Source organism: Oncorhynchus mykiss, chromosome 9 (assembly GCF_013265735.2).
Source record: "Oncorhynchus mykiss isolate Arlee chromosome 9, USDA_OmykA_1.1, whole genome shotgun sequence".
Classification (NCBI taxonomy): domain Eukaryota; kingdom Metazoa; phylum Chordata; class Actinopteri; order Salmoniformes; family Salmonidae; genus Oncorhynchus; species Oncorhynchus mykiss.
The window spans coordinates 40,434,791-40,450,450 of record NC_048573.1 but is presented as its reverse complement, the minus strand read 5'-3'; the positions used below and the strand labels follow the sequence as shown (position 1 = coordinate 40,450,450).

At 41.3% G+C, this 15,660-nt stretch overlaps 1 protein-coding gene across 4 annotated transcripts; it reads left to right on the top strand.

Annotated features, from left to right (window-relative positions):
- The first annotated feature begins 432 nt into the window (after window positions 1-432).
- Window positions 433-7,558, top strand: selenok (selenoprotein K). Of its 4 annotated transcripts, none has more exons than XM_021615679.2 (5): window positions 434-571; window positions 1,070-1,160; window positions 1,298-1,378; window positions 3,556-3,651; window positions 7,256-7,558. In XM_021615679.2, exons 1-5 carry the CDS (start codon window positions 553-555, stop codon window positions 7,257-7,259), a joined length of 291 nt encoding a protein of 96 aa, XP_021471354.1. In that variant the 5' UTR covers window positions 434-552; the 3' UTR covers window positions 7,260-7,558. The 4 variants fall into 4 exon arrangements, with proteins under 4 accessions (XP_021471355.1, XP_021471354.1, XP_036843879.1 ...); XM_036987984.1 differs by lacking the exon at window positions 434-571 and adding an exon at window positions 648-770; XM_036987985.1 differs by lacking the exon at window positions 434-571 and adding an exon at window positions 743-766.
- The last annotated feature ends 8,102 nt before the right edge of the window (window positions 7,559-15,660 follow it).

Sequence of the window (15,660 nt, the reverse complement as noted above, 5' to 3'; positions counted from 1 at the left end):
AGCATATGGCAGACATTGATAGTAAAATAAATCATAAGAATAGGTATGGACTGCCATCTGGTGGGCATAGATTGCTTTCAATAAATTAATACGATACTTCACCTATGGGTATAGGAATGTGAGAAACATCCAACCCTTTTCAAATTACAACACGAAAGCCTTTGCTGACGTTGTTTTAAACAGCCTAACATCTACAACCTTTTGTACAAATGCAAATGTATCACCTGTAAGTAGGTGACTTGTAGCTCGTTGTGTAACAACACAGTGTTCATTTGGCAAGACAATGCAAGTGTCTGCTAGCTAGGTGCTCAAAGGTGAATTTACAGACGGTGCTGCAAAGTGAGAAAGCAACTTCAGACGTGAGTGATAGTAAGTATCATAGTCTGACACAAAATATACACCGCAGAAGAGACATTTAGGACAAACTGAATTTACCCTAAAAAGTGGAAGGAGAATAGGTGGGCGGGGCCTGGGGAGGGTTCATTTGACGTAGTGACGTAACACCGGATGCGGAAATTTAGCAGCGAACAACAGTAGTTGGGAGCTGCAAAAATGGTGTACGTGGCGAATGGTTAGTGGTTTATTAATATTGTTGCAATGTATGTGTGTATTGTTTCATTAAAGTCGCTAATTAACATACACATCGTAGTAATTCGTCTCTGCGAGCTCACTATGTCTGCAACTTTCGCTAGAAAGGCGAAATGATGCTAAGTAGCTAACATTAACAACGACAACAAACAGCTACGATAGACCGCAGCTAAATATGGCAGGTTGAAAGTTATTTGTGTCTGTTTTAGCTCTATGGGCTGTAGAGTGGAAATTGGATCATTCTTTTGAGCCTGGCTATATAGCTAGCTAGTTTAGGCGTCTTCTGTGTGTGTCTCTCCAGTCTCCACTATTGATTTGTAGCCATGTAATGTTAGTGAAATATATAAAGTCTCTGTGTTGTTTAATGCTGGGCCTGAAATTAGAACCTGCCAATGCTAGGCACACTGGCTGATGGACCAAGAGGCTAGTTCCAGGTGTTATAGTTTGGATCATCACTAACAAGTGTACCCTCTCTTATCAGGTCAGGTCCTGGACAACAGAAGCCAGTCTCCATGGCGAATGTCGTTCCTCACTGATCTCTTCTGGGGTGCTGTGGAGTTCATTGGCTTGTTGTAAGTCAGCAGTCAATACAGAGGCCTCTGTGCATTTGCATGGCACTAGCATTGCATGATGCTGTGAAGATTATCATTAGAAAGTCAATTATAGGCCTTGTATACAGAGATAATCATCTGTTTTGATTTTTTTTCAGTTTCCAATCCCTGGTCCAGCCAGATCTGACAAAGAGGGGTAACTCTGGCTCGTCCTCTGCAGGCTACAGTGATGGCAGAGGGTAAGTCCCTAGGGTCCAAACAGAGAGGTAGTCTACTTTCCCCTCATGTCAGGCTGACGTGGCAATCTCAAAACACTCCTAGTGCAAGACTAGGGCTTTGTAATGGTTAAGATAAATGACTTTAGAAATAATTAGTGGCAATATGTAACTTTTTGGGCGACCTGACCAAATTTACATAGACATGTAGGTTATAGATATCATTCTACTTAAAAGCGTCAAAGAAGCAGTATATATTTTCTATGTGTGCTATTTCTATGCTTCCCGTTCATGAGTTTTTTGTGTGTTTTTTTGTATTTTACTTTCCGTTTTGTACACCATCTTCAAACAACTGAAACAACAATATATTTGGTAATGGAAAATATACAGTACCAGTCAAAAGTTTGGGCACACATACTCATTCAAGGGTTTCTTTATTTTTACTATTTTCTACATTGTAGAATAATAGTGAAGACATCAAAACTATGAAATAACACATATGGAATCATGTAGTAACCAAAGAAGTGTTGAACAAATCAAAACATATTTGATATTCTTCAAAGTAGCCACCCTTTGCCTTGATGGCAGCTTTGCACACTCTTGGCATTCTCTCAACCAGCATCATGAGGAATGCTTTTCCAACAGTCTTGAAGGAGTTCATTCCCACATGCTGAGCACTTGTTGGCTGCTTTTCCTTCACTTTGCAGTCCAACTCATCCCAAACCATCTCAATTGGGTTGAGGTTGGGTGATTGTGGATGCCAGGTCATCTGATGCAGCACTCCATCACTTTCCTACTTGGTCAAAGAACACTTACATAACCTGGAGGTGTGTTGGGTCATTGTCCTGTTGAAAAACTAATGATAGTCCCACTAAGCGCAATCCAGAAAGGATGGGTGAATCGCTGCAGAATGCTGTGGTAGCCATGCTGGTTAATTGTGCCTTGAATTCTAAATAAATCAGTGTCACCAGAAAAGCACCCGCATACCATCACACCTCCATGCTTAACGGTGGGAACCACTCATGTGGAGATCATGCGTTCACTAACTCTGCGTCTCACAAAGACACGGCGATTGGAAACAAAAATCTCACATTTGGACTGATCAGATCAAAGGACAGATTTCCACCGGTCTAATGTCCATTGTTCGTGTTTCTTAGCCAAAGCAAGTCTCTTCTTATTATTGGTGTGCTTTAGTAGGGGTTTCTTTACAGCAATTCCACCAAGCAGGCCTGATTCATGCAGTCTCAACTGAACAGTTTATGTTGATGTGTCTGTTACTTGAACTCTGTAAATAATTTATTTGGGCTGAACTTTCTGAGGCTGGTAACTCTAATGAACTTATCCCCTGCAGCAGAGGTAACTTCTGGGTCATCCTTTCCTGTGGCGGTCCTCATGAGAGTCAGTTTCATCATAGCGCTTGATGGGTTTTGTGACTGCACTTGGAGAAACATTCAAAGTTAATTACATTTTCCGGACTGACTGACCTTCATGTATTAAGTAATGATGGACTGTCGTTTCTCTTTTCTTATTTGAGCTGTTCTTGTCATAATATGGACTTTGTGTCTTTTACCAAATAGGGCTATTTCTGTATACCACCCCTACCTTGTCACAACACAACTGATTGGCTAAAATGCATTAGGAAGGAAACAAATTCCACAAATTAACTTTTAACAAGGCACACCTGTTAATTGAAATGCATTCCAGGTGACTACCTCATGAAGCTGGTTGAGGGAATGCCAAGAGAGTGCAAAGCTGTCATCAGGGCAAAGGGTGGCTACTTTGAAAAATCTCATATGTAATATAATTTTTGATTTGTTTTACGCTTTTTTTGGTTACTACATGATTCCAAATGTATTATTTCATAGTTTGTCTTCACTATTATTCTACAATGTAGAAATGAGTCAAAATAAAGAAAAACCCTTGAAGGAGTAGGTGTGTCAATTTGACTGGTACTGTACTTCACAGCTGTTTAGATGGTACAGTGATTCTCTACACTATAGTAGCTTATTTGGTCACTTACACTGAAATTAGGCACACTGTTAGAGTTCTAGCAACCAGGAAATGGTGGAGCAGTTTCTCCGTAGTGCAACTTTAAGATGGTCATGTTGATGCAGAGTAAGGGTTGACTGATTTCATTTTGACAGTGGACAAGTGTTTCCGGTGTTCTAACATTCCCATGGCTGTCTTCTCTCTTCCACCAGCCCCCCTGGACCCCCTGGTGGCCGGAGGCGGATGGGGAGGATAAACCACGGTGGGGGGCCCAGCGCCCCTCCCATGGGGGGAGGAGGATGAGGAAGGTGAGGGAGATATGGTGATACCGGCCACAGTTACCATAAAGGGGTCCGCATGCTTCCCAGTCGGAAGAGTTTGTGCATTTGGAAAGTATTCAGACCCCTTGACTTTTTCTACGTTTTGTTACGTTACAGCCTTGTTCTAAAATGGATTAAATATAAAATGTTCCTCCTCGATCTAAACACAATACACCCTAATGACAAGGCGAAAACGAGTTTAGACATTTTTGCTAATTTATATATTTAAAAAAAAAACGATACCTTTACACAAGTTCAGGCCCTTTGCTATGAGACTAAAAATTGGGCTCAGGTGCATCCTGTTTCCATTGATTATCCTTGGTGTTTCTACAACTTGATTGGAGTCCACCGGTGGTAAATTCAATTGATTGGACATATATTTGGAAAGGCACACACCTGTCTATATAAGGTCCCACAGTTGACAGTGCATGTCATAGCAAAAACCAAGCCGTGAGGTCGAAGGAATTGTCTGTAGAGCTCTGAGACAGGATTGTGTCGAGGCAAAGATCTGGGGAAGGGTACCAAAACATTTCTGCAGCGTTAAAGGTCCACAAGAACACTTGCCTCCATTCTTAAATTGAAGGTCTTTGAAACCACCTAGACTCTTCCTAGAGCTGTCTGCCAGGCCAAACTGAACAATCGGTGGAGAAGGGCCTTGGTCAGGGAAGTGACCAAGAACCCGATGGACACTGACCGAGCACCAGAGTTTCTCTGTGGAGATGGGAGAACCTTCCAGAAGGACAACCATCTCTGCAGCACTCTACCAATCTGAACTTTATGGTAGAGTGACCAGACGGAAGCCACTCCTCAGTTAAAGGCACATGACAGCCCGCTTTGAATTTGCCAAAAGGCACCTAAAGACGCAGACTTTGAGAAACAAGATTCTCTGGTCTGATGAAACCAAGACTGAACTCTTTGGCCTGAATGCCAAGTGTCACGTCTGAAGGAAACCTGGCACCATCCCTACGGTGAAGTATGCTGGTGGCAGCATCTTGCTGTGGGGATGGTTTTCAGTGGCAGTGACAGGGAGACTAGTCAGGATCAAGTGAAAGATGAATGGGGCAAAGTACAGAGAAATCCTTGATGATAACCTGCTCCAGAGCATCTCAGACTGGAACTAAGGTTCACCTTCTGACAGGACAATGACCCTAAGCACACAGCCAAGACCACACAGGAGTGACTTCGGGACAAATCTCTGAATGTCATTGAGTGGACAAGCCAGAGCCCGGACTTGAATCTGATCGAACATCTCTGGAGAGATGAAAATATATGTGCAGCGACACTCCCCATCCAACTCAGAGCTTGAGAGGATCTGCAGAGAAGAATGGGAGAAACTCCCCAAATACAGTTGTGCCAAGCTTGTAGAGTCATACCCAAGAAGAAACAAGGCTGTAATCGCTGCCAAAGGTGCTTTAACAAAGTACTGAGTAATGGGTCTGAATATTTATGTAAATGTCATATTTCTGTTAGTTTTTTTTATAAACCTGCAAAAATGTATAACCTGTTTTTGCTTTATCATTATGGGGTATTGTGTGTTGATTGATGAGGAACAAAAACAGTTTAATTCATTTTAGAATAAGGCTGTAATGTAACAAAATGTGGAAAAAGTCAAGGGGTCTGAATACTTTCCGAATGCACTGTATATTATGCCATTTTGTGACGTTTTTGTTCATTTGGGACTCCGGTAAGGGTTTCTTCTGCTGTTCGGGGACACATTTTTCAAAGTTGGAAGCACACAACTGTCTGCAATGTCATTGTATGCTGTAGCATTAAGATTTCTCTTCACTGGAACTAAGGGGCCTAGCCTGACCCATGAAAAACAGTCCCAGACCATTATTCCTCCACTATGCATTGGGGCAAGTAGCGTAGTGGCATCCGCCAAACCCAGATTAGTCCGTTGCACTGCCAGATGGTGAAGCGTGATTCATCACTCCAGAGAAGGCGTTTCCACTGCTCCAGAATCTGTCTGTACTGGGTCTGAAGTTCAAATGTATGCAGAATATACAGTGATATATGCGCATGCAGTGAGCAAACAAGCTGCACAAGGACTCCAATGGTCCATGTTACAAAGTGGCTCACGGTCTCATGTTTGCATCTAAATGTGAAAAAAAAACGGTCTGCATGTTCTTCAGAGAGCAACTGATGCCACTGAGCCAGATGTCTATGTGTGAGGGGAGAAGCTCCGGGTGGTATCTGATTTAAGTACACTGGCATCATAGTTGATTCTGACCTCTTTTTAAAAAGCAGGTGAAAAAAGGTAACTAAAATAACCAAGATAGATAGAAAGCCCAATAGCCATCATCACTGTTACATCCTCAGAAAGCATGAGCTTCTTAGTTGGGAAAATCTTGTGCAATACACCGACGCATGTCTTGTATTCAAGATCCCAAATGGCCTGGCTCCCCCTCCACTTAGTAATTTTGTTGCAACCGAGGACAGGCGATTTTTATGTGCTTCAGCACTCGGCGGTCCCATTTCTGTGAGCTTGTGTGGCCTACCGCTTCACGGCTGAGCCGTTGGTGCTCCTAGACGATTCCACTTCACAATAACAGTTGACCGGTGCAGCTCTAACAGGGCAGAAATTTGACGAACACGCTTGTTGGAAAGGCGGCATCCTATGACGGTGCCACGTTGAAAGTAACGCCGCTCTTCAGTAAGCCCATTCTACTGCCAATGTTTGTCTATGGAGATTGCATGTCTGGTGAAGACCTGCCTTACAACAGGACTACAAGCCCTCAGTCCAGCCTCTCTTGGCCTATTGCGGACAGTCTGAGCACTGATGGAGGGATTGTACGTTCCTGGTTTAACTTGGGCAGTTGTTGTTGCCATCCTGTACCTGTCCCGCAGGTGTGATGTTCGGATGTACCGATCCTGTGCAGGTGTTGTTATTTGTGGTCTGCCACTGCGAGGACGATCAGCTGTCCGTCCAGTTTCCTTGTAGCGCCATCTTAGGCGTCTCACAGTACGGACATTGCAATTTATCTGCAGTCCTCATGCCTCTTAGCGACTTTTCCACGGATGCATGTTCATTAATTTTTTATTGTTCATTGAACATGCATGGGAAAGAGTGTTTAAACCCTTTACAATGAAGGGTTTGAATCTGTGTTGTTAATTCGTAAAAAATCCAAATATCTTTGAAAGACAGGGTCCTGAGTTTATAATGCATCTTAGATGAATTCTGACTATTTTCAGGAAGCGTCTCAAAATGGACAAACAGTACTATCGCCGCTTTTCTATTTTTCAAGATAATATCTTTTTAGGCCATAAGACTCCTGAACAGCTAATCAAAGGGCTACCCAGACCACTCTTTTACACTGCCGCTACTCTGTTTATTATCTATTCATAGTCACTTTAACTCTACATGTACACTACCGATTTAAAAGTTTGGGGTCACTTACAAATGTTCTTTGGGTTTTTGAGAGAAAAGCACATTTGTTTTGTCCATTTTAAAATGGCATCAAATTGATCAGAAATACAGTGTAGACATTGTTAATGTTGTAAATAACTATTGTAGCTGGTAATAAATTACTGTGAATATGTGGTAGTGTAGAACATAACTACATTGTTTCGTCTTCCCTGTTCCTCTCCATAGGTAAACGCCTACACATTTTTGTGTAGGCGTGGGTTGTGGCACACCGGCTGCAGACATGTAGCCTAATTTAGGCTGCAATGACGTGCATGTGTGCCAGCCCCCCATCCTCTACAGCTGCCTCTGCTCACCACAGACTCCTGACGCTCCTCTGGGAATTCCTACACGTAGGGTCCAGGGCGGCCGATACGGCAGCTTCCTTTTTCTGACCCCTCCTCTTCTTGTCCCCTTGTGAATCATATCACATCCCTCTCCGAAGCTGTAATATTTTTTGTATCCCACTGTTAAATAAAGTCCTGTGCTGTACACCTGTCCTTTTTTTAAAGAATGTTCAGAGCAATGATATGTTGAAATGTAATTTACTAGGGGCATGATAAATATAGGTTCACAGTTTCGCTTCCTTCACTAGTCCTTACCAGTACTCAGTCTCGGATCCGCTGCCTCGCGAACACACGTGACCACCCGCTTGACAACGTCTTAGCTAATTGCGCTATAGGAAAGGTACCACAGTTGATATCATTTTACCAAGTTATGTATGCCTCGTATCTACAAAATGTATTGGCACCTTCATATTCTCTGTAAAAGTGAAAACAGTAAAAATCTTCTTTTCAGAAATAAACTTAGCTTTAATTTAAAATAAACATCCACACAAATACCAAAATAGAAACTCGGACCAAAATTAGATCTAATCCATCACTACGTTAAACTGTCCAAAAGAGAGACATGCTGTACATGTCTTAAGAGAACTCAATATAAAGTACCAAGGGAGAGATGTTTGAAGCCTACGAGGGTCATCGCCCAGGTTAAGCATTTGCATTATCTTGTGTGTCTGGCTCAATGAGTGTGTCTCATTGAGTGTGTCTTTCTCAATGAGTGTTACATTTGCCAGAGTTCTACTGTCATCAAGGTAACTGGCTTCTCCCTCTGTTCCGGTGGGTTCTCTTCTCTGAGGTTCACCAGACGGACGTGGCCCTCTCCCTGAGCATGTGCACCCCAAAGCGTTAGCACTCTCTGGTGGATCCACATCTCCTGGGTGGTGTCCAAGACCAGGCAAGGGTTCATGTCCTGGAAAATGAAAACGCAAAGGGTTTTGATACCAGACTGGGTATCAAAACCCTGATCTTCAACATGCCTCAAGACCGCGTTAGCCCACTGAGCTTAAGCCTGGTGTAAAAGGAGTGCCAGCCAGTGTACCTTGGGTCGTGTGATAACATCCACATGCTCAACCACCCTCCTTCTGCAAGGTGGGGATCTTGTTGAGGATGCAGTGCTGCAGGAACAGCAGGGCGCCCACTACCACCAGGATGGAGCTGTAGATTTTCTTCTTGGTCTCATTAGATGCTGGACACAAACAAATACACAAAGACTAAGACATCCCTCTTTCAAAATCTCCCAAATGTGTTTATCACTGCTTTTGAATTCACCCTTATTCCCCCTTCATAACATGATGAATATCATGACCAATAAGGTTTGTCTATTTCTATTTTTTTATTCAAATGTGTCGACCCTTATGTTTATGGCAGACTAAAACAAGCTATTATAGGGACAGAGTTTTGAAGCAGTGTTTCCATACCACAGCAGTTGATGCTGTGCAGGATGGCTTTGTTCAAGCCAAGCGCTTTGCCCTCAAACTGGGTCAAGTAGGTTGTGTTTATTAGGGATTCATATTTTACGGAAATTCTACCATGTTTCAATACCGGGAACAATTCATATTTATCCCGAGACTCCTGGGAAATACCACAAAAATCAGAAGTGCCAATTTAAAGGGTTTAAAACCAAGATATGGTCACTGCCAGGGTTCTCCCAAAATAAGCAGTGGTGTAAAGTACTTAAGTAAAATTAAAGTGCTACTTATGTAGTTTTTTGGGGGTATCTGTACTTTACTATTTATATTTTTGACAACTTTTACTTCACTACATTCCTAAAGAAAATAATATACTTTTTACTCCATGCAAATTTCCCTGACACCCAAAAGTACTCGTTACATTTTGAATGCTTAGCAGGACAGGAAAATGGTCCAATTCACATGCTTATCAAGAGAATATCCCTGGTCATCTCTACTGCCTCTGATCTGGCGAACTCACTAAACTCAAATGCTTAGTTTGTAAATTATGTCCCTGGCTATCTGTAAATGTAAAAAAGAAAAACATTGTGCTGTCTGGTTTGATTAATATAAGGAATGTGAAATTATGTATACTTTAACTTTTGATATTTTAGCAGTTACATTTCATTTTGATTCTTCAAATCAAAATCAAATCAAATGTAATTAGTCACATGTACCGAACACAACCTTACAGTGAAATGCTTACTTACAAGCCCCTAACAAGCAATGTAGTTTAAAAAATACAAATAAGAAGAAATAAAAAGAACAAGTAATTAAAGAGCAACAGTAAAATAACAATAGCGAGACTATAAACAGGGGGTACCGGTACAGAGTCAATGTGCAGGCAGTGGCATCGGTTAGTCGAGGTAACATGTACATGTAGGGTATTATTATTATTATTATTTAAGTGACTATGCATAGATAATAACAGAGAGTAGCAGTGGTGTAAAAGAGGGGGGCAATGCAAAAAGTCTGGGTAGCCATTTGATTAGATGTTCAGGAGTTGTATGGCTTGGGGGTAGAAGCTGTTTAGAAGCCTCTTGGACCTAGACTTGGTACTCCGGTACCGCTTGCCGTGCAGTAGCAGAGAGTACAGTCTATGACTGGGGTGGCTCGAGTCTTTGACAATTTTTGGGGGCTTTTCTCTGACACTGCCTGGTATAGAGGTCCTGGATGACAGGAAGCTTGGCCCCCGTGATGTACTGGGCTGTTTACACTACCCTCTGTAGTGCCTTGCGGTCAGAGGCCGAGCAGTTGCAATACCGGGCAGTGATGCAACCAGTCAGGATGCTCTCGATGGTGCAGCTGTAGAACCTTTTGAGGATCTGAAGACCCATGCCAAATATTTTCAGTCTCCTGAGGGGGAATAGGTTTATTGTGCCCTCTTCACGACTGTCTTGTTGTGCAAACAAACCATGTTAGTTTGTTGGTGATGTGGACACCAAGGTCCTTGAAGCTCTCAACCTGCTCCACTACAGTTTAGTCCCAGGGTCCATAACTTAGTGATGAGCTTTGAGGGCACTGTGGTGTTGAACGCTGAGCTGTAGTCAATGAATAGCATTCTCACATAGAGGTTACAACCACAAATAAGAATAGCCGTAGCTGTGTTTATAAACATGGATATAGACTTTGTCACTTCAGCATGCTTTTGCTTGGGATGTGTCTGGCAGGCATTAGCAGTAGGGACTCTCAAAGCAGGATTTACCATCCTTTCTCCCCTACCTCTGGGATGGTTGCACGTCGGGTAGACTGTTGGACTACCGACTGGTAGCTAACATTTTTGATCCGTCTCGTTTGATCCTAATCTTATTTCAAATGCTCACACAGACGTTTTTCCATTCGGTCGAGGAAATAGTGGCTTATTACCAACGCGGTATTGTAAACACATAGTGGCTGGTGAGTGTGCTTGTTTGAAGAATGTCGGCCAAAATCCAAATTTGTGCTTCTTCAAAAGAGCTTGGACAGCACAACTGGAAACCCCTGTCTGCCTTGACATTTCTACCTGGGAGAGACCTTGCTGATGCAGTATAACTACCTTGTGAAACATGGTTTCTCTACCCTTAACCTTGTTCTGAACACCTCCAAAACAAAGATCATGTGGTTTGGTAAGAAGAATGCCCCTCCTCCCACAGGTGTTATTGCTACCTCTGAGGGTTTAGAGCTTGAATTAGTCACCTCATACAAGTATTAGGGAGTATGGCTAGACGGTGTACTGTCCTTCTCTCAGCACATATCAAAGATGCAGGCTAAAGTTAAATATAGACTTGGTTTCCTCTATCGTAATCGCTCCTCTTTCACCCCAGCTGCCAAACTAACCCTGAATCAGATGACCATCCTACCAATACTAGATTACGGAAACATAATTTATAGATCGGCAGGTAAGGAAGCTCTCGAGCGGGTAGATGTTCTTTACCATTTGGCCATCAGATTTGCCACCAATGCTCCTTATAGGACACATCACTGCACTCTATACTCCTCTGTAAACTGGGCATCTCTGTATACCCGTCGCAAGACCCACTGGTTGATGCTTATTTAGAAAACCCTCTTATGCTTCACTCCCCCCTTATCTGAGATATCTACTGCATCCCTCATCCTCCACATACAACACCCGTTCTGCCAGTCACATTCTGTTAAAGGTCCCCAATGCACACACATCCCTGGTCGCTCCACTTTTCAGTTCGCTGCAGCTAGCGACTGGAACGAGCTGCAACAAACACTCGAACTGGACAGTGTTATCTCTTCATTCAAAGACTCAATCATGGACACTCTTACTGACAGTTGTGGCTGCTTTGTGTGATGTATTGTTGTCTCTACCTTCTTGCCCTTTGTGCTGTTGTCTGTGCCCAATAATGTATGTACCATGTTTTGTGCTGCTACCATGTTGTGCTCATGCCATGTTGTGTTGTCATGTGTTGCTGCCTTGCTATGTTGTTGTCTTAGGTCTCTCTTTATGTAGTGTTGTGTTGTCTCTCTTTTTGTGATGTGTGTTTTGTTGAGTATATATATATTGTATTTATTTTTTGTTTTTAATCCCAGGCCCTCGTCCCCGCAGGAGGCCTTTTGCCTTTTGGTAGCCCATCATTGTAAATAAGAATTTGTTAAATCATGTTTGTTTATTTAGTCTACTCAGTGACACCCACAGAACACAACTGTGAAGTGATGAAACAAATATTAGCATAGTAGCTCATATTGCGGGACTCTGAAACCACTGTGAAATGAGCCACATTGATCGTACCAGTCAACCTACTATGCGTAAGTTAACTGAAGCTAAGGTACACATTTCTAAATGGATGACTGATTCTTGCCTGCATTTAAATATTGACAAGACTGTTTTTATGTACTTCTCTAAGAAATCCATTAATTCTTCCCAATGAGCTGTTGTTGTTAATGTGGAGAATCTAAAAGTTGTGTCTAACCTCAGGTATTTCGGTCATCATTTTGGACTCCAACTTGACATTTAAGAAACATTTGAAGGAGGTGGTTAACACGGACAAGTTTGTATTGTCCAACTTTAGGTTTATAAGACCTCTAGAGGCCGCCAAACTATATATGCATGCTATGATCTTCTCACATCTGAGATATTGCCTGATGCTGGTCACAAGCAGGAGCTTCTATTCTGAAACCAATTGAATCACTATACAAACAAACACAACATTTTTTGATAATGAACCAAACAGTTACCACCATTTTCACATCATTCACAGACATCATTTATTCAGTCTGGATAGCTTTAAGTGGTAGGTAGATGCTTGTCACCTCCAGGATAACAAGGGCAGTAACTAGAGGGGATTGTGTTGTCCCTTTTCGACATAGCAAATTCAGTCAATCGGCCTTCTCTGTTAGAACTGCAATATACTGGAATGCAAAGCCCATGGACTTGAGAAGCTGTACTGATTATTGTACTTTTACATTTCAATTGAAAACATGGCTCACATCTATCCAAACCTGTACACATGAGTTATCTGTGGTTCCTCATATTTAAGACAACAGTTGATGATAGTGTTTTTATTGCAAACAACTTCTTGTTAGATTGACATATTAATGGATGTAATGTGTTTGTATTTTGTATTGTTTTAGTATTTGCATTGTGTCTGTGTACTTGCCCTTACCTGCCCTGGGACCATGGGTGCAAATGAGCTATTGGCTAATGTTGCATTATTGTAATATTGATATTGATTAATGTGCCAGTCGCTTGCTGCTGAAAACTGAAAAGAGGAGCGACCTAGGCACCGCTAACTAGCTAGCCATTTCACATCGGCCACACAAGTGTACCTACAAGAATTGACGTTATTTTGAAGGCAAAGGGTGGTTAAACCAAATATGGATTTGATTTAGATTTGACTTTTGTCTTCTGTTAAATATAATCTATTAACATGTCTATTGAAGGCATTCTTACTTTACAGCATTTTTTCCCACCTGCCTAAAAGTTTTGCACAGCACTGTACATAAAATGGTTAATTCAAAGTATACTTGTTTTTCTCTTTATCTAATATACTAAGACCCCCCAATTTAGATAATTGTAAGTGTATTTAATATACTGTTTGGGATAGGGGGCAGCATTTTCACGTTCTGATGAAAAGTGTGCCCAGAGTAAACTGCCTTCTAACTCAGGCCCAGAAGCTAATATATGCATATTATTAGTAGACTTGGATAGAAAACACTCTGAAGTTTCTAAAACTGTTTGAATGATGTCTGTGAGTATAACAGAACTCATATGGCAGGTGAAAACCTGAGAAAAATCCAACCAGGAAGTGGAAAATCTGAGGTTTGTAGTTTTTCAAGTCATTGCCTATCGAATATACAGTGTCTATGGGGTCATATTGCACTTCCTAAGGCTTCCACTCGATGTCAACAGTCTTTAGAACCTTGTTTGAGGCTTCTACTGTAAAGGGGGAGAGAATGAGAGCTGTTTCAACCAGAGGTCTGGCAGAATGCAATGAGCTGATCACGCGCACGCCTGTTAGAGCGACAAAGGAATTCTCAGGTTGGAACATTATTGAAAATGTATGTTAAAAACATCCTAAAGATTGATTCAATACATCGTTTGACATGTTTCTACGAACTGTAATAAACTTTTTGAACTTTTCGGCTGAACTTTCGCCTGGACTTGCCCACGCCTCATGAGATTGGATTTGTGAACTAAACGCGCTAACAAAAGGAGGTATTTGGACATAAATAAAGGACTTTATCAAACAAAACAAACATTTATTGTGGAACTAGGATTCCTGGGAGTGCATTCTGATGAAGATCATCAAATGTAAGTGAATATTTATAATGCTATTTCTGACTTTTACTGACTCCACAACATGGCGGGTATCTGTATGGCTTGTTTTTGTGTCTGAGCGCTGTACTCAGATTATTGCATGGTTTGCTTTTTCCGTAAAGATTTTTTGAAATCTGACACAGCGGTTGCATTAAGGAGAAGTATATCTATAATTCTGTGCATAACACTTGTATCTTTTATCAAAGTTTATGATGAGTATTTCTGTAAATTGATGTAGCTCTCTGCAAATTTGCCGGATATTTTCGAGGCACAACATTACTGAACATAACGCGCCAATGTAAACTGAGATTTTTGGATATAAATATGAACTTTATCGAACAAAACATACATGTATTGTGTAACATGAAGTCCTATGAGTGCCATCTGATGAAGATCATCAAAGGTTAGTGATTCATTTTATCTCTATTTCTGCTTGTGACTCATCTCTTTGGCTGGAAAATGGCTGTATGTGTTTTTGTGACTAGGCTCTGACCTAACATAATCATATGGTGTGCTTTCGCTGTGAAGCCTTTTTGAAATCGGACACTATGGGTAGATCAAGAAGAAGTTAAGCTTTAATTTGGTGTATTGTACTTGTGAATGTGTGAAAGTTAAATATTTAAAAAAAATATTTTTGTATTTCGCGCTCTACCTTTTCAGCGGATGTTGTCGAGGGGATTCAGATGATGTTTTCAGTGGATGTTGTCGAGTTCCGCTAGCAAAACCCCTAGCCCTAACAAGTTTTAAATGCTAATCAAATACAAATAAAATTGACATTCAATGCATTAAATGTTTTTAAAATTGTTCCAATTTAGATCATTTTAAATATACTTAAAATATGTTAATAAAGTATGATGTAAGTATATGTAAAATATTGTATTTTTTTTCTCTTTCTCTTGAAGCAACCAAACATATGATAAATGGGATGACTTATTTCTCTATTGATTGGATTTTCTTGAGGTTTGTTGTTTCTTGTGATCTGTTTATGTCTCAGAAGAGCAGATCCTTAATAATGCTCACCTCATAGAAACAAATTATTAGTCGATTACACTAGTACTGATGCATAGTGCTAGGGATCCCAAGTGGTACAGCAGTCTAAGGCATCTGCATCTCAGGGCAAGAGGCGTCACTACAGTACCTTGTTCAAATCCAGGCTGCATCACATCTGTGATTTGGAGTCCCATAGGTGTTTAATTGGCCCCGGGTTGTACATTGTAAATAAGAATTTGTTCTTAACTGACTTGCCCAGTTAAATAAAGTTTTTTTTTTTTATGTGCTGACACACACTCCGCAGTAGTTGGGAAAGGTATCACACATACTGACTCAGGGTAGCAGGGGAACGGGTAGGAGGCCCAGACAATGATAATGATGTTTCTAATACCTCTATAATGAATTGCTGTGCTGTAAACATATGCTTGAAAAATAATACAAGTACAAATAAAACAGGATATAACCAGTATCCCCACAAGGAAAGATGACTATGGTGATGATGAAGAGGATAGTAGTTCAGCTAACTCTGTCTCAGAGAGGGGTGAGGTGACA

Coding starts and splice junctions, on each gene's coding strand:
- selenok (XM_021615680.2), top strand. Junction 1,161..1,297: donor GTGGAGTTCATTGGCTTGTT/GTAAGTCAGCAG, acceptor ATTTTTTTTCAG/TTTCCAATCCCTGGTCCAGC. Junction 1,379..3,555: donor GGCTACAGTGATGGCAGAGG/GTAAGTCCCTAG, acceptor CTCTTCCACCAG/CCCCCCTGGACCCCCTGGTG.